This window comes from Amphiura filiformis, chromosome 19 (assembly GCF_039555335.1).
Source record: "Amphiura filiformis chromosome 19, Afil_fr2py, whole genome shotgun sequence".
Taxonomy (NCBI): Eukaryota; Metazoa; Echinodermata; class Ophiuroidea; order Amphilepidida; family Amphiuridae; genus Amphiura; species Amphiura filiformis.
This window is the reverse complement of record NC_092646.1, coordinates 6,643,859-6,656,975: the sequence shown is the minus strand read 5'-3', so window position 1 is coordinate 6,656,975 and position 13,117 is coordinate 6,643,859. Positions and strand designations below refer to the sequence as shown.

Here is a 13,117-nt window from a genome sequence, read left to right as displayed (position 1 = left end):
TCAACGGGAACTAATATGAAAAGATAATAATCTGAAATCTTAATCTGAAACATTACAATGAGAATAAACTAATCTTTATTTCTGACACAGTTATTTGCATTTGGAAAAGGAATTGCCAATCATATTTGATCATTACTTTAGATCATATTTGTGCCGATTTGGTTATTTTTAAATAATACAGTTTACTTATAAAGACTTGTACATTGATCATAGGAAATGAGTCAAGAATGCCACTGGCCACATTTATATTTCCATATGTATTGCAACGAAACTTTGGCTATTCCCCCCCCCCCCCCTAAAAATCATGGTGGAAAATAGAACCGATTACAATTAGCCATAAACACCACTAGCCCCGGCACTGCTCCGACTTGCTGTAAAGTACACAACTACACGTAGTTTCAGCTAGGTTTGTACTTTTAATGCAATTCTACTACAAGTAACTACAACCCGTTTTTGAATAATGGTCATTATTTTAGGGGGGGTAGTTACTTTTTTTGAGATGTTTATTACTAAATATATATATATATTGATTAACAACACAATCAAAAAATAAAATAAAATTGCCATTCCTATAGAAGGTTGATTTTGTTTCCAGAAATCTAAAAGACTGTCAAAAGTGTATAAGTATATATTTATCTGAAGTACAGTCACAAGGAATTAACCTAAGAGATGGGCGTGATATAATACTATGACATATTCAAATTACCAAGGACGAGAACCAGTTGTCTCATCGATTAGCCATTTTGATTGCGTGGGAAGATTAATTTCATTATAAAAGTTGACATAGGGAATGTGGAGATATATAATTAAAATAATACCCGGCAGCAAAGTACTAAATCAGAACTACTGGCGAAACACGTTATAGTTTTGATTTTCAGAAACACTGGAACCAAGAAAGACATCAAGCAAGCAAGCAAACATTACATCTCTCGACTAGATAACTGTATCCTGACCAGAATAATGACGCAGAAATATCAACCTGGCTTTCTTATCTTCTTTGTCATGATGTTGCTGATAGGTCAGCTAGAGGGAACCGTTTCTTTCCCTTCCAAGGCAATTTACAAGCTGTTTCCGCCTCCACCAAAATTTGAGTACAGTGTGCACGATTCTACCGCTCACATTCAGCAAGGTGTTGATACACCAACAGAACATCATCTGCCCCAACCAGAAATTCGGTCTAACCTAGAGGAGGAGATACCAATTTCATCTGCACTGAAGGCTCTCAATCAGCAGTTTCCGTCTGGAATTCCTGTGTTACCACATCAGAACCAAAAACGCCCACACGTGTCTTCAACTCGTCACAATATGCCTACACCACAGGTGATGAATTCGGCACCCAGGCAATCTGTCCATTCCATGCCGTCAAGGCAAAACTTCGAACTGTTTGATAATTCAGTTTCAGCAAATTCATTATCAGCAAATCATCCAGAAGATCTGAGTGAAATCCAACCAACACCGTTTAACGGGATGGATAATAGTATCTCAGTAAGCTTTCCTCAGATACCTATATTCCCAACTCTCCCTGACTGGATACAGATGAGAAACAACCTTCCTGCTCCACCGATACCGTCTTTCCCTTCTTTACCAAATTGGAGTGCAATTTCACTGAATAGACCGAGTTTACTTGGCAAACGACAGCAGCAACAGCAGCCTCCGAACAAACCTTTTACTAATCTCAGCACAACTGATATCCGGAATCTCTTAGAAAAGCTGCGGCAAAATCCACATTATTCATAATCAAGGTAAGAAAGCAAAGATTATTATAAAAAGCGCAAGTAAAAAATCGAGATTGAGTCACGATTATTTCTTTTAAGAATTCAATACTACAAACTAATTTAGCATTTTTCTCAAAAAATAACTACACACTGGAAACAAATAAATAACGTTAATATAATATACATAACTTTTGTTACCAGTGTGTTATAATTTTTTGAGAAAAATGCAAAAATAGTCACAAATTTATCAAGCGGTGTAGTACCACCTTAAAGTTGCTGTAAAATATTCTAACCTAATGCTATTTTAATAAGGTAACAGCATAAATATTTTCTTTACACGTTTGCAAACAATAGCACAGAACAACAATAATTCAGAAATCGATATTTAACCTGATATGACAGATGACATGGCAGATTCTACGAATTTCGGAAAATCAAAACAACACACGGGACAAAAGTCGACAAACCTTGTGTGACCAAGCTATACACGCTCCCGGGGGGGCACATCAAAAATTTTTGGTGGGTATGCTCCCCCGGAATTTTGAGGTGGTGGGTCTTTGGGAGCTGATGGCGTACCGGTAAAGGGGGTCTTTCGGAGCTGCGAACCGGGCTGTGAACAAGTAAAATGGGGTCTTTTGGAGCTGCGAAAAGTCAAAATCAAGGGTTTTTCTTGGCTTTTTGGTTGAAAATCGCCTGAAAAAACAAGAAATATGAGGAATGAGCAATTTTTGGGTCTTTTAGAGCTGAAATGATCAAAATCAAGGGTCTTTCGGAGCTTTATTTTGGTCAAACATAGGGGGTCTTTCGGAGCTGCGAAACCCAAAAGGGGGTCTTTCCGGGGAGCATACCCGTATGGTCATTTGTGTTGAGTGCCCCCCCGGGTACACGCTGGTCTTTTAAACACTTTTCATGGCGATTTATTAATATTTTCGGGTTACTTATTATTTGTGTGCCAATATTAAATACAGATAAATATATTTCCGTATATTCCTTCTTTGTTTTAAATATTATTTCTCAAATATCTTATTATGTGGGGCCCACCCCCATCGGTACTAAAACACCATGCTAGGAATGACTAATATTGCTATCACACACAAAAGGTAACATACCAAGGTGCCGTGTGTCATTACCGCTCATGCACTGATCAACCACACGATAAAAAGATTCGGGAAGCACCGTAAGAAAACTTGGCAAGTGGTGGCAAGAAAGTTTCGCACCACGTACGTCAAGTACACTTTTCAAAGGGCGAACTGTTGTTACGAAAATCAAAACGACTGGTAAACAGGTCTACTAAATGACCTCAAAAGGTCAAATCTTCTCATTTCATCGGTGAAAAATAAAATGACGAAATTGCAACAGTGACTGTCACCCTTACGAGTGAAAATACAGCTTATTTAGCCAGTGTCAACATGGGGTCATCGGTTTGAATATTTTCCTAACATATTGGACTAACTCCACAGCTATATGGTTTTTCACAATATAACAGTAATGGAAAGAAAATTGAAAACATTACGTCACGGACATAAACAACAATCTTCTAATTAGCATAATGGTCGCCATTCCTCCAGCTAACTCGTCCTGTGATTGGTCCTTTAGTTATCTAGTTTTTATTCTATATCGCTGTTACATACCACTAATAGGCCTAGGCGATACATGGAAATACGACGAGTAACTATTTGTTTGCATGACAAACATATTTTTAAATGAAAAGACTGCATTAAAATCGCTGAAATTGATCAAGTTAAGTTACATAGCCAAATATGTACTTTTTAGGGGTTGATGCTTCAAAATGGTATATTTTCTCTCATTATATATATGACATTGTTGTTGTAATAGTACCAAAATTCATACGCACGGCTTCAGTTTTTAGTAAATATTCGCCCTAACATATTGTAACTTTCAGCTTCGAGGGCGCACTGCCATTTTCAGGTGTTTACTGTTCAATGCGTTAAAACAAGAAAAGTCTCAGGTCAACCTATGTTGAGTTTTTGATCATTTGGCAACTAAATCATATAGTTTCACCTGATATTAGTGGCATTTAACTGTGAGAGTTCTGAATATGAGAAAATTCCACCCGAAATTAGCCATTTTCCCATTGAAACCCGTGTAATACATAATTAGTGGTATTTAACCAAAAGAAAACAAACGACACTGAATGATGTAAACTGACATATAATCAATTTATTTTCAATTTATTTTATATATTCTCCTTTATATGTCTATAAACAAAACAAAAAGTCCAAAAAAAAAAAACCCAGCAAAACATAGATATATAAATAAATTCACAAATAAAGTCACAAATTAATTGATTCGATACCTCTTTTCTATTTCTATTTATAACTTCTGCATTAATCTAACATTAATTTTGCTTCATCAAATCACTTTTCTGTTTGAAATAAGTTGGTCTGAAAATATATCTATTGGGAACAAAAACAAACTGTTTTACAGGTTTGCCCGACCCATATTTTGCATTGTGGTAGTTATTATTTAAAACAATTTAAATAATGCTACAACTCATGGAAAGTCCGTTTTTTAAGTAATATTAGTTTTTACTAACTAATACTTTTAAAAATGTGTTTGCCAACAATAAAAATCCAGTTTTAAGGAATGATTTATAATATTTAGCATATTATATGGCTGTTTGTTTGTTTTCACTGCAAAATAAATGTTGTTTAGCGATTTGTTGTGCACGCTGCTCAATCATTTAAAGGTTTCAGCAGTTTGAGTTTGCTGTAACTTAGGCACGTATTATGTCCAAAAGGTCAAATAGACAAACACCTTCAGGGTCAGTCCATGTCAAAACAGACTGAGTGTACACCCACCCTCTTGGATTATGCTCTCCTTTGGCTCAGGGGTACCTTTCATGGACCCCTAGGTGAGGTCACAAGAAAAAATTCAAATTCAATTTCGTTTCCGAATGGCGGGCCATCTAAGTTTGGCGACCTTGACCAAAATTGGGAATTTAAGGTGTCCAAATGACAAAGCGCTCTCTTTGAGAGGCATTTTCTTCTTAATTAAATTAGTTGTGACCCTCTTTTGAATGTGGTCACTCACTGGCTGTGTCTGAAATGCCTAATGCCAAAAAAGATTGATTTCGGAATTTCGTTGGGATTTCAGAGGGGGTCAAAATCAGCACTTCATACTGTTCAATCAAATTATCTTTGATTTTGAAGGACCCATGATAATGCCACAGTGCACTTATAGGTCCTAATTATGTTCAGAATGGGTTAACCATGTGCCAATGTCTATGCGCAATTCAAAAAAAGAGAAATTTCTAGACCCCCTACAGAATTTTAGGCCCCCTAAAGTGGTTCAGCCACAAATGGCGCTTAAAATCGGCAAATTTTGACACCTAATAACTTTAGGTGTACACCAGATATGAATTTCTAGTCTTTTGCATCTGAAAGAATGTAGTCTTATGTTACTAGGAACATAAGATTTGTTTTGTATTTTTGTGTTTTGATACTTTCAAAAGGTCGTTGACCTATGAACATTTTTCGTCATAGCGCCCTCCTGAAAGGTCTGACACATAACAAACTATACATTTTTTTTATCCTCATGACCATACGAGTAATTTGATATATTACTTGACATAATTGGGAGCATTCTGAAAATTTGACCCCCATAACCTGTACTTTGCATGTGCATCGTTGCCAGGAAGTGCATTTTTGACCCCCTTAAAAATCCATACAGAGGATTAGAAAGAGTTTTTTCTTATTACTTGACTCAAGAGCAACTTGAAATATCAGGATAAATAATACAAATGGCTATAAAGTGATCAAAAATATAAAAAAATATCATACTAAAATTGGCATTTTGTACCGTATCCTGTATGCATGGTATGTTGGGCAAAAATGACTATTTTTGAAAGCGTCAACTTAATACTAAAACACAAAAATACAAAACAAATCTTATGTTCCTAGTAACATTAAACTACATTCTTTCAGATGCAAAAGACTAGAAATTCATATCTGGTGTACACCTAAAGTTATTAGGGGTCAAAATTTGCCGACTTTAAGTGCCATTTGTGGCTGAACCACTTTAGGGGTGACCTAAAATTCTGTAGGGTCTAGAAATTTCTCTTTTTTAATTGCTCATAGACATTGGCATATGGTTAATCCATTCTGAACATAATTAGGACCTATAAGTGCACTGTGACATTATCATGGGTCCTTCAAAATCAAGATAATTTGATTGAACAGTACGAAGTGCTGATTTTGACCCCCTCTGAAATCCCAACGAAATTCCGAAATCTATCTTTTTTTGCATTAGGTATTTCAGACACAGCCAGTGAGTGACCACATTCAAAAAGAGGATCACAACTGATTCAATTAAGAAGAAAGTGCCCCTCAAAGAGAGCACTTTGTCATTTGGACCCCTTAAATTCACAATTTTGGTCGAGGTCGCCAAACTTTGATTGCCCGCCATTCGCAAACGAAATGGAATTTGATTTTTTTTTTTTTTGTCTCACCTAGGGATCCATGAAAGGTACCCCTGAGCCAAAGGAGAGCAAAATCCAAGAGGGTGGGTGTACACTCAATCTGTTTCGACATGGACTGACTCTTCAGTGATTTATATCATTGTTTCAATAAAAAAAACCATTCCATTTCGAGAAATAATCGGTCGTTTTATCACTTTTTATCTCCACACTGGTTCATCTGCATCGACAATGGTTACGTGACGTCGCAACTCATTAGCATATTATTATCTAAGCGTGTGGCCGTCATTTTTTAATTATCTCGCATCTGGCAAGGAATGACGTCGATGTCACCCGCCTGAAAACAGGCTTTGCTAGTTTAAACAGTATTATTTCACTTAGTTTACTTTTGTATACACATAGATCGATGCTAGACTGACATTTTTAGAAAGTTTGTTTAGAACGTAAGAAATTGAGTTCGAAAGTATTTTTAAAACCTCGATCATCCCTCCGACTGTGTAACGGTCATTTGAGCTTCGGTCATTTGAAATGAATGATTACGTAACAGGCCAAAACCGCCCTAGCAACTTGCTGGTTGGTGATACAGATGACAGAATGATGATATAAATAGATATTTTTTATATACTTTTATGATAAGCAATATGAATTGAGTGCACTGTATTAGTCAAGATAATCGCACGTGCCGTAGAGTTATTGTATTTATATTTAGCTCAAAATCAGTAATAATCCTAATTCATTATTCATACTATATCAAGTCTAAATTACTTATGGTAAGTTGATATATTGTTTTGTTTTTGCCGAACAAGGATGAACTAAAAATAAAATGTATTAATAATTTACCCTCGTTTTTCAAATTTCAAATCATGGGACCAGACAAATAATGTTTTTACATGTTTGAAAGTATGATTGCTTAGCTGGCAACAGAGTATAGAAGTCAGTGTACCCGGTTCAACCAAAACAAATTGCTTAGTGGACCACCAAGCAGTAATAGTGGTACGCGATTTCCCCAAAAATAGAAACAGCCTAAATTATTGTTCGGCCCAACAAAATGCACTTTATCAAAATATATAAATCCGCCCAAAACATAATGTTTGTAAACTATATCATAACAGATTTACATTCCGATTTACTTTTGTATTGATTATCGTTTTATTGTGTTTTATCGGTTTATTTCAGAAAATGTATGACTCGCAGGCAACAAGTCAGCGTACGTGCTACAACGGACAGCAGCTGTTAATGAACATAAATTAACATTTTGTGAGTCGAGGACATTGAAAAAATTACATTGCCTCTGGCGTAATCAAGTATTGGTAAAGTCTGTGTTATTGTGTTATGGAGAAACAAGATTTTTGTGACGGTTTAGTAGTGTAATCTTGAATGGGCTAAGTGGGAAGATAGCGTGTATCGACCAATCTGGTTACCCGGGTCTATACTGCCAAACCTAACCCTAACCATACATCCTGGTGCACAAACCATGCTAACACTACCTTAGCCCTAGTGCTTCGGGAGCGCTACGTTTTGACAATTCTAAATTTCACAGTCTATATTTTGATTCACCTTGAGTTTGAAAGTGACGTAGGTGCGTATTTGGTTAGTCGCAGTATCAAATCGCGCGTGCCGTGTACAAGAGTGATTTGTCAGCGCGCTTGTGGTGCAACTGCGTAATAGCACGGATGTCACTAACAAAGTCGATGCGAAACGAAATGTAGGCAATAGAACATAGCCATGTGATCCTTTAGAGCATTCCATGTTTAGAATCATCAGTGTACTTCGGGTATTTTTATAAATGCGCTTTTATAAATGCGCACGTGACCAGATGGACAGTGCCGTATTTACATTACGTCATTGAAACTCACTGTCAATCACTGCAATGACGACCATTGAGAGAGTGGCTACGGTTGTGACCTTGTTTCGCGGCTTACACTGGCAAGGAACATTGGCTGGAGGTTCGATGCTAATTTGCTAGGATAATTGATATCGAGTTACGTAATGCATTGTTCCTTTAATACTGATTTCATTGCCAACAGGCTATTCATAAAAGTGGTACCATTGTTTTCGAACAAAGGGTCTATAAAGGAGGCTTTAGCTGTCGATGTACACTTCTTTATCACCCACCTGACTTTAGACGCTTCATTTAAATAAATTGAATGTTCTTGCTGATTGAGTACAACGACGGTGATAGGTATACTACCAGATTCATACTGCCGCCGCAAGAGTTACACTGCTGCTCAGCTACTTCATTGGTACTGTAGATACATTGACATTGCAATCACATACAGTGCACACACTGGTAGCTGATACTGTATTGGAATTGCACTGGTCCCGGCATTTGTACTCGAGAGTTGTAGCTGGGCAACAGTGTACCACTATACTACGAGAGAGTTCTAGATTCAATTTAGAAGAGCCCCGCAGTGCTATGGTGGCGGGTTGTCTATATATAATAGAATAAATTTAAATATGGGAATATGCATTTTATTCTGTTTAAAATTTAACCGTAATTTACCTCGATCCTTGCTCTCATTACGAGGATATAAAACCATAGTTTGACCTTGTTTGCTTTTAATAAATATAGTTTAACCCTGATTTGTTAGTTTTGTAGGTATTTTTTCTTAGTTTGTAGGTCGTTGTTTATAAGTCTTAGGTCTTAGTTTATACAAAAACGTTTAGTAACAAGTTTTGAATGGATTTACAGGTATTCCGCGAGAACATGAAAAAAAATATTATTGTAGCTTATGAATAAACGAATTACAGTAAAGTACTCGCTTTTTCACAGAAGAAATTGACAAAATTGTAAAAGATTAAGTATTAGAAAGACTTTCTAGTTCGTCTCTCGAAATAATATTATTTATAGTGCGCCACCAATGGACAAGAACGTGACCAGAGGTCAATATATAATTATGTTTCAGGTCAAAATATCATGACTCACTGATGGGGCTCTTCAAAAGTCTTGGAAATAAATTGAAAGCTTCCTTTGAATCATAATATATATACTTAAGGGTAGACGAGGTATTGTTGGTCGAAGCAACCTACAAAATCGATTTTCATTATCTTGGTCAATATATTACTGAAAATTAACACCTTGATGCTTTGCAAAAGTTCATTCTACAAATCGTATACTTTGCAAACTTGCTTAATTTATTGTTGTTAATGAGTTATGTACGTTTTACAAAAGTGTTGTTGTTTCAGACCTCTTTACAACGTAACTCAAGAACCGCAGCACCTATAAAAGTATATCTGTGATATTTTAATTCTTCTACACGCTCGCTATGAATTGAGCAATGCAGTTTTTGCCAAAGCTCACTACCATTCGTAAGATGCTGTGAACTACCAAATCACAACAGTTTAAAATAATTAATAACCTTAAGTAGAGATATTACAACTTCACGTAAAATGTTTTATTTTGTTTTTGAATATACGGCTTTGGCTTAACCAGTAACAGGCCGGCTATGTTAGCACATCTATGCTACTAACAATCCACTGGGAAAAATTGGTTGTATTTACGTCAGCACGTCAAGTGCCCCAACCCCCTCCCCCTTCCCCTCCCCATACACCCCATCATAATTATTGCACAGACCTTTGTAGTCCAGGGCCTTAAGTAGCAAAATCGCCTCCCGTAGTCCTTTCAAGTTTATTTTCATTTTTGAACTGAAATCCAATCTACATGGACCAATGAATCAAATCTTGCTGCCAATTTTTCTGATAAATGTTTGCATATCTCTAGGATGATTGGTTTTTGTGTTTTAATGCTAAATTGTATAATATGGTCAAGGTGACCATGGTGACATAGGACCATGGGGGTTTATACTGGTTAACCTTTGACCTGCAGTTTTATACCCATCTATACATTTTAGATATGCAAAACTTTAAACTTTTTTGTTGCTTGTGTCAAGCGGAATAATTGGACACCATTTTCGCTTCAATCAGATAATATTGAAAGCTTGTCCACTATTCAAAAGTTCGTTGACCTTTTGTATATTTTACCATAACCAATCATCCTAGAGATGTTCAACCATTGACTTTTTTTGTTCCTTATGATTAGAGGAAGAATGTGAGGTATTAAACAACGTGATTGGACCATGTTAACTTAGCCGCCATCTTGTTGGATTTTACCTCCTTAACCCCATCAGAAAAATTGACAGCATGGTTCATTTGATTCAGTCGTTCATGTAGATTGGATTTCAGTTCAAACAACAAAATAAACATGAACTGCTCACCAAATGACGTAAGGCCCCTGACTATTAAGAGACTTGTAACATGTGCCCCCTTAAGAATCTACCTTGCATTGCTTTTCCACGTATACGTGCGGTGTTATAGCGCCAAAATAATGACTTAAATAAAGTAAATATGTGAATAACAGATTCATTTTCATTATTCATGAACATCAGATGAAATGGTACGATCGATTTGAGGCCGAGGAATGGTGTCAAGATACAAATCTCGTCCAATGGCGTAATGATTTGCTAAGAGATACCACAAGAGCGAAAAGCTACATTGCACCCCTTCTGTGATTTAATGACAGCTGACAAGTGCTAACATTTCTATTAGCAATTATCCAACATGACATGTTCCCAAAATTAAAGATGCAGCCAAGAAACGCACACCCTTTACATACCACAATAAACCATACCAGCGAGGAACAGTTCCCCGTGTAACCGATATAATAAGCAGTTGATTCCTTGCCCGTGGGGATTTCAAGTCAAGCTAGCTCAATAATTATCATTTTAAGAGAGTAAGCATGGACTGCGACTTAGCTAATTTATTACACTACTCTAAAACATTCAAATTATAATTATAACTATTTTCCCTCTTTCAGGGCTAATCACGATGTCTTTCAGTTCATGGGACATCAGTACATTGCTGAATGAAATAACACTAGTCTGATTTACGAGGTTAATACTCTTGAAACAGATTCATCAGGATCGTTCATAGTTCAATTAAAGTAGAAAAGGTTCTTTTTCAGATCCAATTATTCTGGTACTTACTCAGAAATATTTCAATTCCTATCAGGAATCTTGATCACTCTGTTGTGGTGTTTCTAGATGTTTGATGAAACGGCAACACTGTTTGGTCTTGATGACGTTTCCAAACTTCCTGGTTGCCGTTTGTTGATGAGTTGATCGTAGATCTTGTCTAGTTTGTAAGCCCCCTTATGTTGAGGGATTGTCAGAACGTGTTTCCAGGGTTTTCAAGAAACACGGATTTTCAACTTGTTTCAAACCCCACCGCACACTACGAAACCTACTTGTACACCCTAAGGACAAACGCGACCCATTGCAGACAGCAGAGGCTATTTACGAAATACCGTGCCAAAACTGTCCCAAAACATATATTGGTGAAACTGGTCGCTTGTTCGGTACAAGACTTTCAGAACATAAAACAGAAACTGAGAAAGTGAGTGCAAAAAGCTATACTAGGGCTCAAAGAAAAGTCTCAACATCAGAAATTCATAAATCAGCAATAGCAGAACATGTAGCAGCAAAAAATCACGTAATTGGGTGGGAGGAGGCACAGATCATTGACCAAGAAGCAGACAAAACAACACGCTGGCTGAAGGAAGCAATCTGGATAAGAAGTAGGGGCATAATAACACCATGAACAAAGACGAGGGGGCTTACAAACTAGACAAGATCTACGATCAACTCATCAACAAACGGCAACCAGGAAGTTTGGAAACGTCATCAAGACCAAACAGTGTTGCCGTTTCATCAAACATCTAGAAACACCACAACAGAGTGATCAAGATTCCTGATAGGAATTGAAATATTTCTGAGTAAGTACCAGAATAATTGGAAAAAAAAAAAAGAACCTTTTCTACTTTAATTGAGGTTAATACTGTTTTTTTAATTTTTTAATAAATATGTCTTTAGTCTGATTACTTTGGATAGTATACTTAAGGTTAGCAACTATTTTAAAATGTTGTAGATTTTGTAGTTCACAGCATCTTTCGAATGGTAATGAGCTTTAGCAAAAGTTGCATTATCATTTCATGGCAAGTGTGCAGAAGGATTCAGGTATCACAGATATACTTTTGTAGGTCCTGTGGTTCTTGAGTTATGTTGTATAAGGCTGAAACAACAACACTTTTGTAAAACGTACATAACTCATTAACAACAATGAATCAAGCATGTTTTCAAGTATTATGATTTGTAGAATGAACTTTTGCAAAGCATCAAAGTGTAATTTTTCAATAATATATTGATTTAGATAATGAAATCGATATTTTGGCTGCTTCGACCAGGGGTTGACAGTGGTTCGCCGATTCTCCAAATTTGGCCAAATTTGCATGCTACGGTATGCAGTACAGAAGCTGCCGCGAACCACAAAATTTGACACACGTATGGGGGCCGCCATGGGGTGCTAACAAACGCGCCGGGGTGCTAACGAGCGCGTCCGCTACCATGGCTACGCGTACAGTTACACGTTGCCAACTGTCAATCATCGGGGGTAAATCACCTCGACCTTGACAACGATGATCTAAATAGACTATTGTCAAGTCTTACGAGTAGGCGTGTAACTCAGGGCTAATTTTCGTGTTTGAAACAATATTTTCTTGTATATCTTGACCAGGATAGCGGGATTGTTGGTCGGTTGGATGTAATCAATAAAAAACTGCCATTCAAATATTTAAAATAGATGTTCAACATTTGAAAAAATGCACTGTAGCAGGCTTGAAAAAGTCTAACCGTTTTCATTACTGGAACGCGGACCACGGTAGAAATCGCGGTAGTATTCCAGGCCTACGCGATGGCAGGGTAATGACGACGTCCATAGTAGTTTGATTACATTTCTCCTTGACTGACCCTTCCCCATCTTTATTTATTCCTGCTTCGACCAACAATACCGCATCTACCCTTAAACATGAAGAGTCCTACTATCTCTTGACTCATGGCAGTAAATGTCAATATTTTGTAATGTGATTTGCATTACTCCACGGTCATATATCACATGCACTATCAGGGGTCAG

General features: G+C 36.9%; 1 protein-coding gene across 1 annotated transcript; it reads left to right on the top strand.

Annotated features, from left to right (window-relative positions):
* The first annotated feature begins 828 nt into the window (after positions 1-828).
* LOC140140259 (uncharacterized) lies at positions 829-9,107 on the top strand. Its single transcript, XM_072162048.1, has 2 exons — positions 829-1,742; positions 7,330-9,107. Exon 1 carries the CDS (start codon positions 961-963, stop codon positions 1,735-1,737), a length of 777 nt encoding a protein of 258 aa, XP_072018149.1. The 5' UTR covers positions 829-960; the 3' UTR covers positions 1,738-1,742; positions 7,330-9,107.
* Positions 9,108-13,117: the final 4,010 nt, after the last annotated feature.

Excerpts from the sequence above, each read along its gene's own strand:
- LOC140140259 (XM_072162048.1), top strand. The coding sequence starts at position 961 with ATGACGCAGAAATATCAACCTGGCTTTCTTATCTTCTTTGTCATGATG.